The sequence below is a fragment of the Pseudonaja textilis genome, chromosome 1, assembly GCF_049901715.1.
Source record: "Pseudonaja textilis isolate UNSWEBS1 chromosome 1, rPseTex1.2, whole genome shotgun sequence".
Taxonomy (NCBI): domain Eukaryota; kingdom Metazoa; phylum Chordata; class Lepidosauria; order Squamata; family Elapidae; genus Pseudonaja; species Pseudonaja textilis.
This window is the reverse complement of record NC_141990.1, coordinates 115,222,585-115,244,302: the sequence shown is the minus strand read 5'-3', so window position 1 is coordinate 115,244,302 and position 21,718 is coordinate 115,222,585. Positions and strand designations below refer to the sequence as shown.

The 21,718-nt window shown below is 40.4% G+C and overlaps 1 protein-coding gene across 7 annotated transcripts in view; it reads right to left on the bottom strand.

The window, feature by feature from the left end:
- Nucleotides 1-20,284, bottom strand: part of FILIP1 (filamin A interacting protein 1) — a 91,855-nt gene extending 71,571 nt beyond the window's left edge. For 2 of the 7 annotated variants that reach the window (XM_087915138.1, XM_087915146.1), the window contains exon 1: nucleotides 19,779-20,284. In XM_087915138.1, coding sequence (XP_087771264.1) covers nucleotides 19,779-19,959 — 181 coding nt within the window. In that variant the 5' untranslated portion in view covers nucleotides 19,960-20,284. The remainder of the gene's footprint in view (nucleotides 1-19,778) is intronic. The other 5 variants (XM_087915153.1, XM_026695135.2, XM_087915161.1 and 2 more) reach the window with 3 other exon arrangements.
- Between the last annotated feature and the right edge of the window lie 1,434 nt (nucleotides 20,285-21,718).

The following is a 21,718-nucleotide window of genomic DNA, read 5'->3' as shown; positions in this document are numbered from 1 at the left end:
GAGTTGCTGTCCATATCCCAGTTTCTAGAGGCTGTGGAAGTCCAGATAGGGAGGAGCAAACCCAAGCAAAACTTGAACAAGTATGGGTGGCAGTGGATATTTGCCTAAACCCTTTCAAATGCCTGGTCCTGAGTGTTCTATATTAAGCAGGCTTGAAACCCTGCATTCCTATTGGACTACAGAGCGAACTATCTGATTGGATAGCCAGACGGTTGTGATTGGCTCGCTGAGAGTCTACCGCGATTGGATGAAACCAATCGCGGGAAACTCAAAGCAATGTCATTGGCAGCCTAGCCGCGGCTAGCTATATAAAAAGAGCCGCCACAAGCGCTTGGACTCACTCAGATTTAGCCGGTAATAAAGAGCTATTGTTCACTTATTCCGAGTCTCTCGTCTCTATGAGCCCGACCTTCCAGACGTAACACTGGCAACGAGGATGGGATAGAGAAGACAACGAGACAATTTAGAATGTGGCAAACGGCGCAAAACAACCATCAAGATGGCCAGCAACGCCACACCACCCGCACCCTTTAATCCGGCCACAGAGGACTGGGAGTCCTACATCGACCAGCTCCAGATGTTTTTGGAATGCAGCAACCTGAAAGACGCCAACGGCAACCGGAAACGGGCTGTATTCCTATCACACTGCGGGCCTGCCATGTTTAAAATGGTCAAGGCTTTGGCGAAACCCGCAGACATCGAGACGATGGATTGGGACGACCTCGCGCCCATCCTCCGAAACCACTACACTCCGGCTGTGCCCACCCTCATTCGCTGGCATGATTTTTACCAAAGAGACCAACGCAAGGGTGAGAGCATTAGCGAATTCGTGGCTGATCTAAGGGATCTTGGAGGGTTGTGCGGATTCACTGACCTAGAAGAGTCCATGTGAGACCGGGTCGTCCTTGGCCTAAAAGACCCCACACTACAAAGCAAGTTGATGGCAAAGGGCAGCATCTCCCTCGCCGACACCATAGCTGAAGCAATGGCAGCAGAAGCCACCCGCAAATCAGCGGCTCGAATGTGGCGATCAAATGGAACCAACCGCCATCCTGTCAGCGAGATGGCTCCTACACCGGAGAAACACACCACCTCCACCCACCACAGCAACATCGAATCCCCCTCTGACAGCGGCTACGAGGAGGAAGAGATCCATCGGCTCCAGTCGGAACGCGATCGACAGGACCGGTGGGGTCGTAAGTCGGGATTCCAGTGCACCAGATGCGGAGGCGATCACCCCCGCTCTGAATGCTGTTTTCTTGACACCGTTTGCCGGCATTGCGAGAAGCGGGAGCACATCACAAAGGTTTGCCGAAATAAACGCAACCACAGCCCCCGGCGTCGAGGTGGAAGCCCTAGATGACGAGACGGCACCCCCCCAAGCATCGGGATCACCAGACTGACAGCCGATGGAGCCAAGATGGCTGGACCAAACGATTCAGCAAGGCACCGTGGAAAGAAGAAACCCAACAAACAGTCATCAGTCATTCTTCAACCATAGATGCCCGAAAGATACGCGTAATGGTGAACATCGAAGACCAACCGTGCACCATGGAGGTAGATTCTGGATCTTACCTCTCCATGGTCTCATGGCACACCATCAAATGCCTAATACCCAGCATTCGCCGATATGAGTTGAGTGACCAAAAACTGACCCTCAGAGACTACCAGGGGAACTGCATCCCCGAAGCTGGCATTGGGCATTTTCCCTCTGGGAAACACCTATAGTCACCCCTATCAAGCCAGATGGCTCCATAAGTATCTGTGGGGACTATAAGGCCACCCTCAACCATGCCCTACAGCAAAGTGCCTACCCCGTGCCAGTAGTCCAACACCTCCTACACTCACTGGGGGATGGCTGGGTCTTCACGAAGCTCAACCTGGCACAAGCCTATTAACAGCTGCCAGTTGATGCAGAAACCGCTGAGGCACAGACAATCGTAATGCACCGGGGGGCATTTAAATGCAACCGCCTCCAATTTGGTGTCAGTGTTGCACCTGGGGTTTTTCAAAGCCTCATGGAAAGGCTGTTACAAGGAATTAAGGGAGTCATGCCGTATTTTGATGACGTGTTAGTGGTGGCAGCCAATAAAAAACAACTTGAAAAATGCCTAAGGGCAGTACTCCAGAAATTTAAAGACTCTGGCCTGAAGGTTAAAAAAGAAAAATGCCAACTTTGCACCGAGAGGGTTGAATTCTTGGGGTACCTCCTTGACAAACACGGAATCCACCCCACTGAGAAAAAACTTAAAGCCATCAAGGAAGCCCCCAGACCAAAAAACAAGATGGAGCTCCAGGCATTTCTTGGACTCATTAACTTTTATAATGTTTTCCTACCCCAAAAGGCGACTGTGGCGGAACCATTGCATAGACTGTTGGACGAAATCGCTTCCTGGATGTGGGGAAAATGGGAGGAAAGCGCTTTCCAACAAACCAAAGACCTCTTAACTTCTGACGCAGTCCTCATCCAATACAACGAAACCCTACCGCTTACAATCACATGCGACGCATCGCCCTTTGGAGTAGGGGCAATTCTCAGTCATACCCTGCCAAATGGGAACGAGGCGCCCATTGCCTTCTTTTCAAGAACCCTGTCTAAACCAGAAAGAAACTACAGCCAGTTGGACAAGGAAGCCCTAGCGATCGTTTCTGGAGTAAAAAGGTTCCACGAATACGTTTACGGTAGAACCTTTTCAATCATTACTGATCATAAACCCCTGCTTGGCATACTGGCTGGCAACAAGGCCACCCCAAACATCCTCTCACCTAGAATGACTAGATGGTCTGAGTTCCTGGCCGCCTATAATTATCAGCTCACTCACCGACCCGGTAAAGACATTCTGCACGCTGATGCCTTAAGCCGCTCCCCCCTCCCAGACGTGCAAGACGACCCAGCACCCACAATACCAATTCTTCAAATAGAAACCTTACCCAGCCCCCTCCTGACCACGCTAGACATTGCCTGCGAAACAAAAAGAGACAAGTGGCTGGCGCGAGTCCTGACCTGGATTGAGCGGGGTTGGACAGAAAGTGACAAAACTGAACCGTTTAAAGCTTTTAGGACCCAGCAAACCGAACTTTTCTCGCAAAAGGGGTGCATACTTTGGGGAGATCGGGTGGTAATACCAGAAGCCTTACAAAAGCGAGTGTTGGACATGTTGCATGAAGGGCACCCGGGCATTGTCTGAATGAAAGCCTTGGCCCGAAGCTACGCTTGGTGGCCAGGCATGAACAAACAAATAGAAACAGGGGTAGCCGCGTGCATAAGATGCCAACCAACACGATCCGCCCCCCCCAGCACCACCTTTGGAATGGGAAACCCCAAGGGGCCTCTGGTCGCGGATCCACATAGATTTCGCTGGCCCCACCAAAGGACACACCTTTCTAATTACCATAGATGCTTATTCCAATTGGATGGAAGTTAGCACCATGAAAACAACAACTACTGAAGCTGTCATAACCAAACTCAACAAACTCTTTGCCATACACGGTTTGCCAGATGTTCTGGTGTCCGACAATGGACCACAGTTCACGGTGCTGGCATTTGAACAATACTTAGCTGACCGTGGCATCAGACACGCATTAACATCGCCCGCTCACCCAGCGGCAAATGGGCAGGTGGAACGAATGGTTCAATTCACCAAGAAAACCATACAAAAATTAGAAGACGGCAACTTTCAGGAAAAAATTAATAAAATGTTGCTTATCCAACACACCACGCCAAATACCACCACAAACAAATGCCCAGCGGAATTACTCATGGGCAGAAGACTCCAGTCACCACTAGACCATTTACACCCCACCTACAATCCAGAAAAATCCCTGGCTCCACCAGCCAACACCGTGCTTTTACCATCGGCGACACTGTCTTTGCAAAAAATTTTTCCAGAGACCCTCTTTGGATACCTGCACGAATCACCCAGATAAGCAGCCCCCGGTCATACCACCTACAAACAACCGATGGACGAAGCTGGAAACGACACATCGACCAGTTAAGGTCACGACTTACTAGCACACCCCTCACAGACAGCAGTAAAGAAATCAGAGGTCGGGGGAACCTCAAACATTGAAAAAGGAAAATTATTAACAGATACAGAAAACCCCCCAAGCAGAAACTAAATAATAAACCAACCATACTCACCTGCAAACATAGAACCGATGCAGACGGGTACTTTACCTGGAAGAAGCAGCCGAGCAAGCTCAACCGGCCCAGAGAATCCAGGCGGGAGCAGCAGAGAGAACGACTTGACCAACCTGGGCGAACCAGATGGGAGTCGCAGCTATAGGCCCGGCTCACCCTTCCAGGAGGTTCCATCGAGGCACTTGGGAGCGACGCGGAGCCCGTCTGAACCAGGCAACGACCAGAGACAGACTGAAACGCGCAGGCCAAGTAGGCAGGTCCAAAGACCCGCCTACCTATGCGACTATGTCACCCCGCCCCTTGGGCGAAACCAAGAGGGGAGGGGTGTTCCATATTAAGCAGGCTTGAAACCCTGCATTCCTATTGGACTACAGAGCGAACTATCTGATTGGACAGCCAGACGATTGTGATTGGCTCGCTGAGAGTCTACCACGATTGGATGAAACCAATCGCGGGAAACTCAAAGCGATGTCATTGGCAGCCTAGCCACGGCTAGCTCTATAAAAAGAGCCGCCGCGAGTGCTTGGACTCACTTAGATTTAGCCGGTAATAAAGAGCTGTTGTTCACTTATTCTGAGTCTCTCATCTCTATGAGCCCGACCTTCCAGACGTAACACTGGGAACTTTCTATCTTTTGTCTGAAGTGGACTCAGAGAATATAACTTCTGTTTGAAAAGCAGGTGGCAGCTTGGGCTAAAAGAACCTTTGCACACATCCATCTAGTGATCCAATTCAATCGAAGAGTCTTTCAGAAGATCACTTGTGCATCAGTCAGTTCATAAATGGATCATTGCAGTGATTTTTACATGGACCTACTCTTGAAATCCCTTGGAAGCTATACTGGTAACATGAGCAGTAATGGACATACTGTGCTCCACCCATCTAATACCAATGCTCTGTGAGCTGCACTAGTTGGTTGCCATCTGAATGTAATTCCAGGTGTTGTTTGCTATTTATAAAGCCCTTCATAGTAGAGAACCTGGCTTTTTGAGGGTCTGCCTAGCTCTGATGGTTTCTGCTCATGAGGTAAAATTAGGTGTTCTCTAGATCAATGGCTCCCAACCTTTTGGGCATCAAGGTCCCGTTCCGTAGAGAGAGATTTTCTGTGGATCAGAGAGGCGTGGTTTCGCATGCTGCCTGCATCCCACGGATGAAGTTTCACTTGTTTATGTGGCCCTGTTTCTGGCATGCCGCAGACTGGTGCCAGTCCACACACCTGGAGTTTGGGACCCCTGTTCTAGTTCATCTTGATCTTGGGGACCCAATAGGTCCAGTGATATCCAGTGGAACTTAGGAAGTGTGCCTTCTCTGTTGCAACGTCTGGCCTCTGGAATCCATCCTCCCATTCATATGGCTCTCAACTGATAAGGTTCAGAAACTGTTTGAAATATCTGGCTGTTCACCCAGGGCATGAGGTAAGATGGTTCTTCAGTTCTGTAGAGTTTTGTTTTGTTTTTTTGCTTGCTTGTATGATTTTTCTGGATGCACATGGTTTGTTTCTTCATTTCACTGTTTCCTGGTTTTAAAGTGAAAGCTGCCCAGAATTGTTTGGAGTCAGAGCAGCCTTTAAACTTTAGAAGCAAATTAATTAATTTGCCTGCAGACCTTAAACTACTTTGAAGTCCTCCCCTCCCCTCCATGTGTGTGTATGCATGTGGGAGGGAGGGTGGGAGGGAGAGAGGGAGAGGGAGAGAGAGAGAGAGAGAGAGAGAGAGAGAGAGAGAGATTATGAAGGATTGGAGAAGTGTCATTATTGCAGAAGTGTTATTATTAGTAATTAAAGTAACTATGGTACCAATCTTCTGATAAATAAATATTGCTTCATTTCCTTATATGCTTAGATTGCTAAACTGTATCATCATAACCTCTATATCAGTGCTTTCCTTGTGTTAGTCTGTAATTACCAGAATTCGGGCTATTGCACAAAGTTGGTCTAAATGCATTAAAGGAACAGACACATAATAACAAGAAAGCCAAGGAAACACACAAAAAGGCATTTATACTAACAATGTTTTCAATCGCATCATGTTTGTTTACCTATGTTTTTAAAAACATAGATACACTACCAAATGCAATTGATTTGCTGCAGACCACCTCTGTTGTTGCAAGGCCATAACATTACACATACAATGAGGGTTTTTTATTTTACAACAATGTTGCAATAGTTAAATGAGAGTCATTAGAATATATGTTTTCAATAATCCTTTAAGAATTTTGATCTTAGCAACAAAAGGCAACCTTCTTCTTGTATATCAGATTCCTTTTTGACAAAATAAATCTTGAAACATGTAATTTCACAGATTTTTAAGGCAAACACAGCTTTCTGAAAAAAAAAGTTTTGTCCTTTTATTTAGATTTTAGAGTATAATTTATCTGTCTTCCGGCTACCTGTTTAGAACAGCAGAAATTGTATACACATTGAGGAAGTATATCCTTCAGAGAAAAAAATAATCAATTTTTTCAGTGATTTTTTGCTGACATTCAGAATTTTGTTTTAACTTTAGACTTAACTTTGTAAGCAACACCAATTTATTTGTATTTCCTTATCGAGAATCATTTGAAATTGACTATTTAACCAAAAACCTTCTGACTTTTAATCCCACATTAAAAGCAAATGATGGCTTCTGACTTTAAAAGTCTTCTCTTTGTGGCTCCATCCAAATCTGATCATGATATCCTTCTTTTAGGCCCCTGTCTTACTGCTGATCATTACATGCCATGGCTAAATCCAATTTCAGTCTGCCTTAGCACTGAGGTAAAAATCATCCTCCTCCAATCCAACTGACTCCAGAATGGAAAAATCAAATCACCCTTTTGCCACTTGTCCAGTTGTTACATGCCTTGCCAGAACACAACGGGAAGGGTTGGGCCTTAATCTTGAGAATTGGAAATTATTCAAGTGCAGAATAGTTTTTGACTGGGGATATAGAGTTTATTTAAATGTATTTTTTTCTCAAGATTTAAATGCTAGTACTAATTATGACTCAAGGCCTATCATTATAGGTGTATTTTTATTTAGTCCTATGAGAGGTAGATATTAAATAATTCATAGTCCCATTTTATGGCCTCTGAATTATTATTTCCCTTTAACCACTGAATTAATTTTTAATCTAAGAAGATATGAGTGAGCAGAAGGTAGAAAAGTAGAAACACATCATTGAATAGCCATGGACCTTATACCCACAGTGCGAGGTGAGGAGTGTTTCCGTGAGGAGCAGGGGAGCCTCAGATGAAAACACTAAAATGAGACAAAAGTGGTTGATTGTAGCCATTTTCACATCAGTAGTCCCAAAGGTATCACTCAAAAGGCAACTGGACTTCTTGAAAATGTTTAATTTCTCATCTAAGAAGCTTTTTTTGGTTTGGAACTGAAAGAAACTGAAGAAACTCCAGTTGCTTTCTGAACAGCACCTTTGGGGCAACCATGATCTGGATGATTGAGAATCTCTGTAGATATTTCCCATCAGAACTTTTGGCAAGAGATAACTTGGTACAAAATCCAAATCACTACAGTTTGGATGGATAATGCTGTAAGATATATCTCTATTAAATGAGCTTGATTCCAGTAACTCCATGATGCATAGTTTTCTTGGTAACAGCACAGAAGTGAATCATAACTGCCATTTTCCAAGATACTTTTTTTTAAATGGCCAGTTTGGTCTACAGGTCTAAAATTTGCTGTAATCTCCAGTCCAAATGCTCGACAGGCCAGTCCTGTTTTAACCTGTTTTTGAGGTAAGTGTAACTACGCAAACAGCGCTGTATAAATCGCTAATGCATAAATAGTCTGGGAAGACAAAGCCCCAACCGCCCCTGTCAAGGCCTGCCCATGTGATACCCACCAAAGGAATCAAAGCAAGCAGTTAACACTCACAACATCCTTCTAGCAAGATGCTCCAAAGAATGTGGTCTCCCTCTCATCCATTCCTGTGGCACAGCCAAGAATAACATTACAGGTAGTCCTTGACTTATGACCACAATTGAGCCCAACATTTCTGTTGCGAAGTGAGACAGTTGTTAAGTGAGTTTTACCCTCATTTTATGATCTTTTTGCCACCGTTGTTAAGCAAATCACTGCAGTTGTTAAGTTAGTCACAGACTAACTTAACAACTGCAGTGATTTGCTTACCAACAGCTTCCCATTGACCCCATCTGGCTTCCCCATTGACTTTGCTTGTCGGAAGGTTGCAAAAGGTGATCACATATGACCTGGGGACGCTGCAATCATCATAAATATGAACCAGTTGCCATGTGTCCAAATTTTGATGCCATGACCATGGGGATGTGACAACAGTCATAAGTGTGAAAAATGGTCGTAACTTACTTTTGTACAAGGCCATTGTACTTCAGACGGTCACTGAATCAAAAGTTGTGAGTTGAGGATCACCTGTAGCTCTTTGAAGCCCCCGACAAGAATTCAAATTCCCTTATTGGTTAAACTCTCCAAGCGGGACCATCAAAGAAGAAAGAAGAATACACGTTCACTATCGTATCTACTTCTTTCTCAGCATGGCAAACTCACCTGGGAGAAGGGCTCTGTTCTCTGATTAAGCAGCAGAACAGAAGGAACAGAACACATGGCAAGAGAGGATAGAGAGAAATGGAGAGGATAGAGGTGGGGTGAGCGCACCAAGCGTGGGATGCAGTGAATGAAGTTTTAATTTTGGAAGTGGGGAAATACTTCCTCTTGGATCAAGCTCACCTTTACCACCACCCCGCCACCAAATGTCAAGTGAGGCAAATCAGAGACTGTTGCTGGTCTGCAAATACCCTCCGCGTGCTCTAATCATTTACAGATATCATCAAATAAATCACACCTATTGTACAGCATTTGTATTGTTTCCACGCAAAGCTTCAAGACTCCAGCACAGTTGTCAAAATTATGAGGGTTAGAAACAGAGGTGGTATTCAGCAAGTTCTGACCAGTTCCGGAGAACCGGTAGCAGAAATTTTGAGTAGTTCAGAGAACCAGCAGATACCACCTCTGACTGGCCCCACCTCCATCTATTTTCTGCTAATCGGCTGGGACTTCTTTTGTTGCCCTGCATAGGAGAATGGAGCTGGAAAGCAGGTTAGTGGGGTGGGGAGGGAATGGAGATTTTATAGTATCCTTCCCCTGCCATGCCCACCAAACCACACCAACAGAACTGGTAATAAAGAAATTTGAATCCCACCACTGGTTAAAATCATGTCTTTTACATGCAAGGAGAGGGAACAGGATGGCATCTAGAGTAGAACTACATCTTAGGAAAGAGGAGGACCTTAGCAACCACTTTCTGGCTCCTTCCAGCCAACTTAGCCGATGAAGAAAGCTAGGCTTATTTTGATATTTGTTGAATTGGTGTCTTTTACACTGCTGGACCTTTGGAAGAATTGTGTTCCAACATTGGACAGAACTTCAAATTCTTTTGTAAGTATTTCATAACATCTTTCAATTATTTGAAAATAATTGATGAATGAAACCAAAAGAACAACGGAAGAAGCTTTTTAAAATATAAATTATAATGACATTAAACTTATTTGTAGAATATTTGTGCCATTATTTAATCTTTAGTCTTTTAAAACCATGAAAGATGGTATATCCTCTATATCCAGGGTCTAGGTCCCAAAGATCCTCCAAGAAATCTGAATATCCCAAAAGAAAACCTATACAGCTCCTGCTTACAGAAATGCTTTACTTTCACACCCACTTATTTCTGGCTCCTTTAGGTCAATTGTATAGGACCGAAAGATTAGCCATTTAAGGAAAACCATTCATGCTATCACTCACTGCTCTGTGTTTAGTCAATTTCTCTCCACCACTCTCCAATGTCTGTTGGCATGCCAGAAAGCATGTTTTTTTTTTCTCCACAAACACACACACATACACACACACACTATATGAGTGTGCAGTGGAAGAAAGTAATTTAGCTACCAACCACATTAGTAAAAGAAAAGATATCTCCTTATGAGGACCTTTCTATGGCCAATGAAACCATGCCTGAATTAGTGGGTGAGCTCAAAATATTATCTAGCTTCAAGGAGTATATTATAGCCACACGAAATCCTTGACATTGGGACTTGTACTACTTGTACAATGATACAAATAAGCCCTAGCAGTCTCTTTTGTCTTAAAAAGGTTGTCACCTTAATCTATGTCCCAGCCAATGAGTTCCCAACTCCATTCTTAGTCTCTCAATTATTTAACTAGTATTTATGCTGGCAGCATCTAATGACAGCCGGGAGGTAAGGAAACCAGGGGTGAAATTAAACCACTTTGGCCTACCTCGGGAGAGGTGGTAGGGACCATTTGAATCGGTAAAAAATTGCCCCTGGTTGCTTCTGGATGCTATTACTATTATACCAAGCCATGCTCACAGCCATGCCCACAGAATTTCACCCATGAAGCAAACATCTGTTGTTTCACCATTTATTACAAGGCTGCACACTCCCAGCCCATGGGCCAGATGCGTCATGTGTTGGCCACGCCCATGCCTGGTTTAGCGAAGGGGGGAAAAAGTCCCAATACATTATGTGACGCTGCTGTGACGACGCAAGTTTGACACCCCTGATCTATTATGTTGGAGGTGCAGCCAGATAACCATTAAGGTCAAGACTCAAAGTGGTATTAATCAACCATTTAAAGCTGATGAAGGCCTGCTTCCTCCCACTTCAGTCTCTGATCAGCCAAATTTACCTCTCTTCTGTTGCCCCTCTAAGAACCAAAGCTGGTAATGTTAGGTAGCGCCAATTGTTAACATGACAAGAGAGTAAAACTGATGGAATCAACCAACCATTTTGCTTATCTTGTGTTACAGGTACAAAATCAAGGCAGCATCATTTGTGAAATGGTCCATATAAGAAGAACAATACCTTTATTATAAGGTTACATTAACAGAATCTTGCAAGACTGAAAGTATTCCCCCCTCCCTTCCTTTTTACTCTCCTGAAAAGTGGGGAGGGTCCCTTCTGAAATTCTTTCACCACTTCTCTTCTTCCAGTCTAAAATCTTGTTTAGCAGACCATTGTCCAGATTGTGGCTCTTCCCCCCACATATCATTACCTCTGGCAATAAAAGAGTAAAAATAATAATTAAAATAGTAAAATAATAATTAACACCTTTGAACTCACTTTGGCGGAGTGATTTCTGTAGGAAGATAGATGCAATAGTTTGTAACGTGTGCCCTGGATTTGCATACATGCTAAGATTTCAGAATCAGGAACAGGAACATATCTGTAACCCTAAAGAACGAGTTTCAGCAAAATAGGATGTCAGTAACAGAGGCTGAAGACATACTTGCCCTGTGAGAACAAAACTTCCCTTAAGTCCAAATTAAGAAATATTCTTAGATAATTTCTGACAGTTAACTGGGTATGAAACACTTTTTGCCACAGTGGGAGTGTTCTTCAAATCAAGAAATTCATCTAATAAAAGAGAGATAGCTGTGGCTGACTATCAGTAAGCAAGAATGCTTAGTTTATTCATCTAATAAAATAGAGATAGCTGTGGCTGACTATCAGTAAGCAAGAATGCTTAGTTTATTCCTTGAAAAACCACATTTTATAACTTTAGGTCTATGGCAGCAGATATGGCTGTATTCTGTTTCCAACTGGCAACACTAATTGAATCTAATTATTGGTGTGGTTCACACAATAGCTTAGCTTAGACTTGGGTTTGTCAAACCCTACTAATTAAATTTCATACTACGATGATGTAAACCAAAGCTTGCATAATGCATTAAGTCAGCCAATCGGAGAGGGTAATGCTCAGATACTTTTGAAAGTTAGTCAATGGCTATAAATATTAATATATTTTTAGAAATCATAGTACATAGATAGTTTACTTTTGGCTTGTATTTCCTGCTATATTAGCTCACGTTTATCTTCTGAGTTTTAAATCTGAGTCAGATGAATAAAGAAGAGAGACAAACAATAGTTTTCCTTAAAAAAAAACTCTTTACAGTTTTTCCTAAGCCGATTTAAACAACAGTTAGCATCAGTGGAAAATACTGTAGCCAAACCTCCCCAGTCAATCAGGCTTAGGAACAGTTATCTCAGCCTTGGTTACATCCCACTGTTCCATGCTTTATATGGTATGGAAATTGCATTTGGTTTAAAATGTAGCAGGCAGGCTGGCAATTGGTACAAGATAATGAAAGCTCTGCACTAATGAGCACAATTGTAATATGGTGGCATTGGCCTTTGTAGCCATAAATGAACAAGAACTTAGGAATCACTTTTGTCATTCTGCAATTGGTCACTTACTTAAACCAGTGGCAGAAGTCTCTTTGAAGATCTTCCCAACTTCTATAAACTTGTTGACACCCAAGGGTCTTTCGTGGGGCTCCCAAGAAATTTGATTGGTCTCCACTTTCCCATTACCGAGGAAAATAGCAAAACCACATATTTTTCATTTGCATTTTTTATTTGTTAGTTGAATTATTGGGATTTTAAAAATGCCAATTTAATTTGTTTTTATTCTTATGTGTTTTAATTACTGTAACTCACTGTGAACATTTATGGCTGAAAATGTGGAATATAATTTAAATAAACGAAACAATAGTGCATGTTGAGCCAGGCTGTTGGAATTGCTCAAACATTCTTCACATTTCCTTTTATCCAATCCTATCCAATGCTAAAATCATTGAGCATTGTTAGATTTATAGTTTTGGATAAGCTTCCATTAAAGAAATCCACAGACATAGCCTAACTCTTAGCTCTCTCTATATGCAAAACTCTATCAAATCTGCATTTCCAGTAATACATTCCCTATTCATGTTGCATCAAATCTGAATGATTTTATCAATTACATTCTAATCTGTCTTCTTTTCAAAGTATTTAACCTGTCTCTATTAGCCACTGCAAGTTCTCCCTGATATCTCCTAGTATCTATTCATAAAAGTTATATAGAATTCAGAACTTGCTGAGAAATATTTTTGCTGTGGGATAAGCTTTAAAACTCTAGCAAATTCTAGCAAAATCAAACAATTGGCAGATATAAAATGAAGAGGGTCTTTGAGCAATGCAAGCAGACCACAAAGCCATTTGAGTATAGGATTGGGATCCAAAGAAAGCAATGTGGGAAACCTGTAGCAATCCTAATATTAAAGGAAGTTCTTTAACTTCTAGCATGTATTGCAAAATACTGAGTGACGAATGGAAAAAGAGCATGCTACAGTCATCTTGAAAGTAAGTTGCTACAGCTCTTCATCTAAATTTCTCAAGGATCAGGGGACATTAGAAATTCTAAACATGTTTGTGGTATGAGTATATATCCTGAAGTTTTCATAGAGATTTAAATAATGTTAGCCTTTGTTTTCAGAAGGAGAAAATGCTATGATGATATTATTATTATACAGAAATATTCTGATTAATCTATTTAGCAAGAATGATATTTGAAGGAATTCTTCATTTGGGAGTCCATCCAACCTAATGTTTTTTTTATAATATTTTTAAAAAGGTGAAAAGAGAGAATGACAAATTGACAGAAAAAAAATACTGAATAGATCCTTCAATGTTTGTGGATGCCTCAAATTCTTGATAGATCTCAAAGCCTCCGGGATTTTGTCTTTAGGTATTCTTGCTGGGAGGGAATAGATAAGTGTATATCTTAACAGCAGATGCTTTGGTAACTGCAGATGGGTAATTTGGACCAATTCCCTGAGTTACACCATTGTTGCATGAGCCACACTAGCTCTGAAGGTACTGGTTATCACTTTTTAAGCGATTCAAGGTGCTGATGATCACTTTTTAAGGCTTACATAGCAAAAGGTCAGGATATTTGAATGGTTACCTTTGGTGGGGATGCTACACAACCCTTTTCATAATTTCTGCCATTTGTTGGACCTCAGAGGCATGCTTTCTCTTATTCCCTTTGGGATAACCTCTCATCTGATATTTGAGAGGCTCCTACCTTCTGGAAGGCTACAATGACCTGGCTCTTCCCCAAGCATTGGAGGTGAGCCAGGAGGTTAAGAATTTGGTCAGTCTGGAGCCTAGTAGGAAGGGTTGTCCTATTTTTATTCTTATTTTTTATTAGTGAAACACCTAGGACCTCTGGGTGAGATAGGCAGCCGTGTAAGTTCTCAAAAGTAAATAAAATCTCACCTCCATAGCTACAGAGTAGTCAATAATAATGAAGGTTTTCCAAAGAATAAAATAGCAATAGCACTTGGACTTATATACCACTTCACAGTGCTTTACAGCCTCTCTAAGCGATTTACAGAGTCAGCACATTGCCCCCAAAAGTTTGAGTCCTCATTTTACCCACCTCGGAAGGATGGAAGGCTGAGTCAACTTGAGCCGGTTAGATTTGAACTGTCAAATTGCAGGCAGCTGGCATTCAGCAGAAGTAGCCTGCAGTAGCCTAACCACTGCACCACTGTGGCTCATATAATAGCAACCTATTCTGTGATTCCATTTATACAGTAGAAGGAACTATTCTTTGCTGGAGAAGAGGCAGTGGTTATGTCTATACAACATACTAAGACTGACTCAACTGAGCCCATGGTTTATTGAAATACAAAGATTCCAATGAAAATGTTTATTTATCAAATGTATTGATCATCCATCTTACGGTAGGGTAACTACTCCAGTGGTGATAGTTAAGTTTCCAGAATATTACAGGAATAGTCTAACAAACAAGCTACTTAAACATCTGGAAAATATGGGAATTGTAACTGACACAAGATATTAGCTAATAATATTGGGTTAAAAAAAAGAATAGAAGAATGCAGCAGGCTGACCAGAGAACTAAATCTTCAAGCTTTTTTGTTCACTGTTGCTTCATCAACTTCTATGAGGCTGCTGATTTTATTTTATTTTTAAAATATTTCAAAGCACAAATGGCTTTCTTTGCTACAACATTATAGGAAAGTTGAATTGGTACAGTAAAGCCTGCCAAACTTGAGAAGATAAATTATGTAATAATTGCCGTTATTGAGGATAATGCTTTGACAGGAAGTAGTGACTGTGGGAAATGAAATCACCAGAAGCAAACATCTGATTAGGGTGGTAACATGACATTGTTTGAAATAAATATTATAAACCGGAAACTCCAAAATGTTGACCTTGATGTACCTGCAGTAATAGAAAGCAATTATACCTACAATCTTACTAATCAGACGTAGGATTTGAAAAAAATTCTGAAGAATGTACAGAAGTTAGTGGAAGAAAGTAATGGCAATTTTTTTTTACCAGCCATTCAAGAACAAAAGAATCATCAGAGAAGATATTTTATTGGACATGAAACAATCCCAAAAGAGATCCTAAACTATAATTCAGAGTTGAATTCTTTAATCAGCAATGTATTGTGTAATACTATACCTTCTATTTTTCTATATAAAAATATTTGAGAAAATATTGAGATGGAAATATTTGAAAAAATATATTTCAAAACTCATCCTATATCTGAAAAATACCTACAATGGAGGGCACCAGAGACAGTGTGGTTATATGATGGCATGCACAATATTGATGTAAATAGCTTAGGTAATAACCTGAAGGATATATCAATGTTTGTTATGCAGACAAGAAATGTTCCAGATATTGAAATGATTAAAATGATTGAAGAAGTATTTAAAATGTTTAATTCTCTCTTATTGATGTAGGTACCAGACTAGTATCATGAGAAGACATGGACAGGAGAAGGCAGAATCCAGTTATTTCATTGCTATGGCCCAAATAAACAGATGCATGAGCATCATTTGAGCTTCCTGCGTTAGGTGCCAAAATATTATGGGCTGGTTCTGATAGAGCTGATTATCTCATATTTATGTATTGTATTTTAGCATAACTTTAGTAAGGCTAATATATATGATCACAAAATTATAATATTTGTTTATTACACATGACAAATGATCTGTTCAGAAAGATTCCTAAACTGCCTAGTTGGAAAAATATCTTCATCTGGTGTCTAGAAAAATATTAAGAAGTCATTCACAATGTCAGTAAATATTAAGCCAATAGTGGCAATATCTATCTATCTATCTATCTATCTATCTATCTATCTATCTATCTATCTATCTATCATTATAATCTAAATTATGTAAAGTCACTCGACTCCATAACAACTCTGGAGAGTATTCAACATTAAAAATTGCATGGAACAATTAAATTAAATCCTCTCTGTTTTCTATTTAATTTTCTTTTTGTTGCATCCTGACTTTCTTTACATCAGACATTATGGAATCTTTAATTCTCATCAGTATTAAGAAGGAATTGTGATGGTTTGTCACTGATGTACTGGTGACTGCAAATAATATATTCTAACTCCATTATTATCCCCAAACCAGGAAAAACAGATTACCCATAACAAGGAAGCTTCAATCCAAAAAGAGATCACTTTGGTGAAAAAACAAATCTGGTCATGTTGCCAACTTTAAAAGCTGATCAAAAAACTATGCCACCAGATAAAAACTGAATGCACTAATTATCACATTAAACAAGAGGAAAACCTTCTACGCACAAATTCCATGCTTTCTACAATTTTGTAAACAACAAAAAAGACTCAAGGTCCATCCCACCCCTGAAAGGACCTAATGGCAAAGACTGCAATGACAACACCACCAAAGCAAACCTCTTTAACTATCCTGTAATCTGCAACTCTTACACTGCAAAAACATATGGACTACACAACTCGATCAGGGCAAAGCAATAGACACAATCTACATAGACTTCTGTAAAGCCTTTGATTCAGTGGTACACGACAAACTACTACTAAAACTAAAATCTTATCGTATCTCTGGACACCTTCATAACTGGATAGAAGCATTCTTGTCAAACAGACAACAAATGGTCAAAATTGGGAGTGTCCTATCAAATTCTGTACCTGTCAACAGTGGTGTCCCCCAAGGCAGTGTTTTAGGACCATACTTTACATAAATGACCTCTTTGGTCATATTAAGAGCAACTGCGTTCTCTTCACTGATGATGTAAAGCTATTCAACACAACAGACAATACTACTACCCTCCAAAAAGACCTTGACTATGTATCGGAATGGTCAATCAAATGGCAACTTCAAATCTCAACAAATAGATGCTCTGTCTTACGTATTGGCAGAAAAAATCAGAAAATAAAATACAAGCTGAATAGTCAAGATCTTGTTGATGATCCAAACTTTGTCAAGGACCTTGGAGTACTCATCTCAAATGATCTAAGTGCTAAAGCCCACTGTAACTACATAACCAAAAAGGCATTAAGAGTTGTTAATCTAATCCTACGTAGCTTCTTCTCTGGTAAAATCACACTACTAACTACAGCATACAAAACATTTGCTAGACCTATACTTGAATACAGCTCATCAGTCTGGAACCCATATCATGTATCTGATATTAACACAATTGAAAAAGTCCAGAAATATTTCACAAGAAGAGTTCCCCACTCCTCTACTCATTGCAGAATACCTTATGCACCAGACTTGAAACTCTAGACCTAGAAAACCTAGAACTACGCCACCTCTGGTCCAATCTAAATATAGTATATAAAATCATACATTGCAATGTCCTACCTGCAAATGAATACTTCAGCTTTAATTATAACAATACAAGAGCACACAATAGATACAAACTCAAGGTTAACTGCACCAAACTTGACTGCAGAAAATATGACTTCAGCAAGAGAGTGGTCAATGTTTGGAATACTCTACCTTCCCCAAACTCCAAAAACTTTAACCTTAAACTGTCTACTATTGACCTCACCCCCTTCGTAAGAGGCCTGTAGAGGGCATGCATAAGTGCACCAATCGTGCCTACAATCCCTGTCCTATTGTTTTTTTATTTTTCTTATAAGTATCTATCTCATGTATTCAAAACTATATTTATTCTTATCTATATTTATTCTGTATCTTGTAAGCGATTGACCAATCAAATAAATACTAAAATACTAAATACTAAAATACTAACTCCACTGAGTAGACAAGACTTCTGTCTTTGCATTGGGACCTGAGATTGATTCTTCTTTGAGTCAGGAGCAGACTGCAAAATGATGTATTCTCCAAAATGGATTGAAGACCCCAGAAATCCAAGATCCTTGGAAGGTAGTACTGATTCTAAATAGGCAATTTATAAATTTCTAGAACATAGGTAACATATTTGTCTCATTCTCATTCACATCTCATTCTTGAGGTACACTATAGTCTTTTCCAATACTGTGCTAGCAGTTATGTCAAATGTAATTAGTTACTAATATCAAAGAAAGCACTTTGATAGCAGCTTAGTGACATAATCAGTTTGTACTTGTCAAATGCCTTTTGCCAATCTACCCAGAGACTGGTTCCCTTGTGTTCCATTGACCTTACTCCAAAGTAATCAGATAGAATAAGGTTAGGATTTATTTTTAAATAGAAATTATAGAAGTGTGCTGCTAATCACACTATATTCCAGTTTGATAGGCCTATTTCTTTAAATACTGAATGAAAGCAATACATTTCCATCTTCCTCGTTTTGGCACTGATCAGAACTAGAAATATGAAAGAAGACATAGCGATTGCATTCTTGTAACACTAACATATCATGCTGGCATTCCACTTGAATACTTTTGTCATCAGATTTAATATGCCTCTTTGCAAGCCTTTTTCTCCAATAAATTATGTATTGCTTTTATTTATGCATTTGTTGCCATAACTACTTTTTGATTCAAGTCTAAACTAAAAGACTAATCACTATTTTTTTTATTATATCATTTGAGATGTTTGCCTGCCCTGCCTTACGAATGTTTCCGAGTCATTTTATAAAAGCACACAAGGTTTCCTATCCATCATTCTTCTACTGGATTTTATAGTGAATTATCCACAGTGTGTAAATTACTTGCAGATAAGAATATTTGATAAGAATATTTCCAAGACACTCACAAATAAGATGGGAGGACTAGCAGGGGGAAGGGGAGAGGGCCAGGAAAGGATGAGCTGTCATTTTTGCGTGAAGATATATTTAAATTGTACAAATATTGGGTGCCATTGCTTTATCTCAGAATAATCTTGTATATGAGTACTAAGGGAGCAGGGTCTTGGAGTGGTATGCATGATAAACATTCAGATGGTAATTTAATATGATAGATACTTTTTTTAATCTGATGAGGCAACCATCAGACAGGCAAAATAAAACGTAGTTAATTCTACAGAAGCACAAACAAAAAAGAAAAGAAATAAGAAACAAGGCACAAGATTAATTCAGAGGATTTATTTATCATACTGATTTCATTCCTAGGTTTCCTAACAATGAGGATGATTTTTAAAAGATACTTAAAAAGGGGGAAAGAGTCAACATGTCCCTGTGAGTTCTGTAGAGGGAAGGACATTAAGATCTCTTACGCGACAGCATGCAATTTTCCAGTCAGGCATCACTTATTCTCATCTTCGTGTTTTTGTCTCTCATCTCCTATCATTATGTGTTCAGTTCTGTTTTTAGGCTATTGCCCTTAGCCCAGCAAGTTCAGCGGAGAGCTCTGAAGGTGATTTCTCTACATTGCTAAAAGCAAAAGAAAGCCTGTCTTCTCTCTCTTTCTCTTTTCTTAACTTTTCAAACTAGACAGAACATTTAAGAACAGAAAGCAAACAGATTGGGGTCGGGGACAGGGATGTAAAAAGAATCAGGGAGCCATTTTTAAGCAAGAAAACAAACAAACCAATCATTTGGGGGGGAAATATCAGTTAACTCTTACCTGCCAGCTGAAAACAAACACTTAGATGCCTGTTCTTTAGGAGGAGGATGGATGTGTGTTCCTGGAAGACCTCAGAAACGTAGCTTACATGACCAAGGTTGAAAAGTATCCAGGCCCAGAAGAGTACTGGGCAAATTTTAATCTTTCTTCTCTTTCTAGATCTACCAGGGACTGAAGTCATGCAGGAAACAGAGAAACAGAGAGCCAAAGAGGAACGTAGTTCCTGTTCTGCAAGATACCAGTCAGAAGAAAGAGGAGCTACAAATGGTCTCTTAGGTTTCACCCAGGCTTTTGTTAGAAAGACTTTTTCTCCTGGTTGGTTTGCCCCCACCCACAACTGTTGCTCTGTGGGAGCTAAGCTTTGGCAGTGAAGTCCTGAGATTGCATTTCCCCTCTCCTGGGCTCCTTGCAGGCTGCTGAGAGCAATGACTTTGTGGAGCTGAGCTCGCTGGTGCTATATTTATCCAGTGTTCTCAGCAAGTCAGGCTTGTCAACAGCTGAGAAGTTGGGAGCAGGCTCTGCCTAGCTCCTCAGCTGCCGAGCTATCAGTGGATATGGAGCTGTGTTGCTCAGTGGCTTACCTCAGTATAGGCAAAGGAAGTGTTTTTCGCACTCTCTAAGCAAAATTTTCCTGTGACTATAAACAATCAGCATAGATGGAGAGTTACTATAGAGCTAAGGAGAGAATGAGACATAGAGCAGGTCCTTATTTGTAGGCACAACTTTTCAGGCTGGAAAATCTGGAGTGTTGTAGGAAAAAAATATAATACAGATGGTAGATCTAGAATGTTCCTGGGATCTAGTGGATTAGCAAGAAAGTAAATATGTTTGGGCTTATATTGTATTTTCCCTGTATTTCTTCTCTCAAATTAGCAGAAAACTTGGATACCAATTTTCAGCACTCAAACTCAGAGATTTGGTCAAGAGGAGGTCTAAAATTCCCATAAAAAGGAGCTTGAAGGTTGCATGCATTTCTATGGCTATAGTTGCCCATTTCCCCCATGGGCAACATCATCTGCCCTTAATTTTTTTTGTTCAATATTACCTTCCCTCCCAATTCTGTGCTGCCAAAATCTGTTCTGCAGATTTGGAGAGTGGGAGTTGGGTGATTAAGAAATAATACCCTTTCTGACTTGCACTTCAGTCAACAAATGACTGGATTTCGTTCAATATTCCAAAAAAGAACTACCATCCACTTAGTCATTGTCATATTTATTCTTACTTTAATTGAAATGTGAACAAAATAAATAAATAAATAAGAAAACCAAATCTTTGAAAGGTCAGCAGTATTCACTAGGAGAAAATGTGACACATGAAGAGCATGTTTAAATCAGTTTGCGTGTTATGAAGCAAATAAAATTAGTGCATTACATGTTAACCAGGCATCTGTGAGGTAGCTTGGCATTTTAGCAATCATTTACATAATCATGTATGACCAACCAATCTTAATCAGCTTCTATGAAAAACCAATCTGCGAATCAGCTTCAATTGTTGATTTGTTTTCACATTATAGGTGAGAAGTGGGTCAAAGTCAATTCAAGAAAAAGTAGAAATCTTAACAGGAACCACTGATTTGCTTTGCTTTCAATCTGGGATTAATGATTATGTGCAACAATAAGACATTATCTCAGCTTACTAAAGGCAAATGTGTGCTGAATGACTTATAACCCTCAGCATCAGAATTAAAATAACTATAGCTGTGAAAATATTTAGGAACCCCTCACATCCCAGATATAATGTGTTTCAACTCCTTCCCTCAAAACGACGCTATAGAGCACTGCACACCAGAACAACTAGACACAGGAACAGTTTTTTCCCGAACGCCATCACCCTTCTAAACAAATAATTCCCTCAACACTGTCCAACTATTCACAAAGTCTGCACTACTATTACTTATTAATCTTCTCCTCACTCCTTATTGCCCATCCCCTCCCACTTGT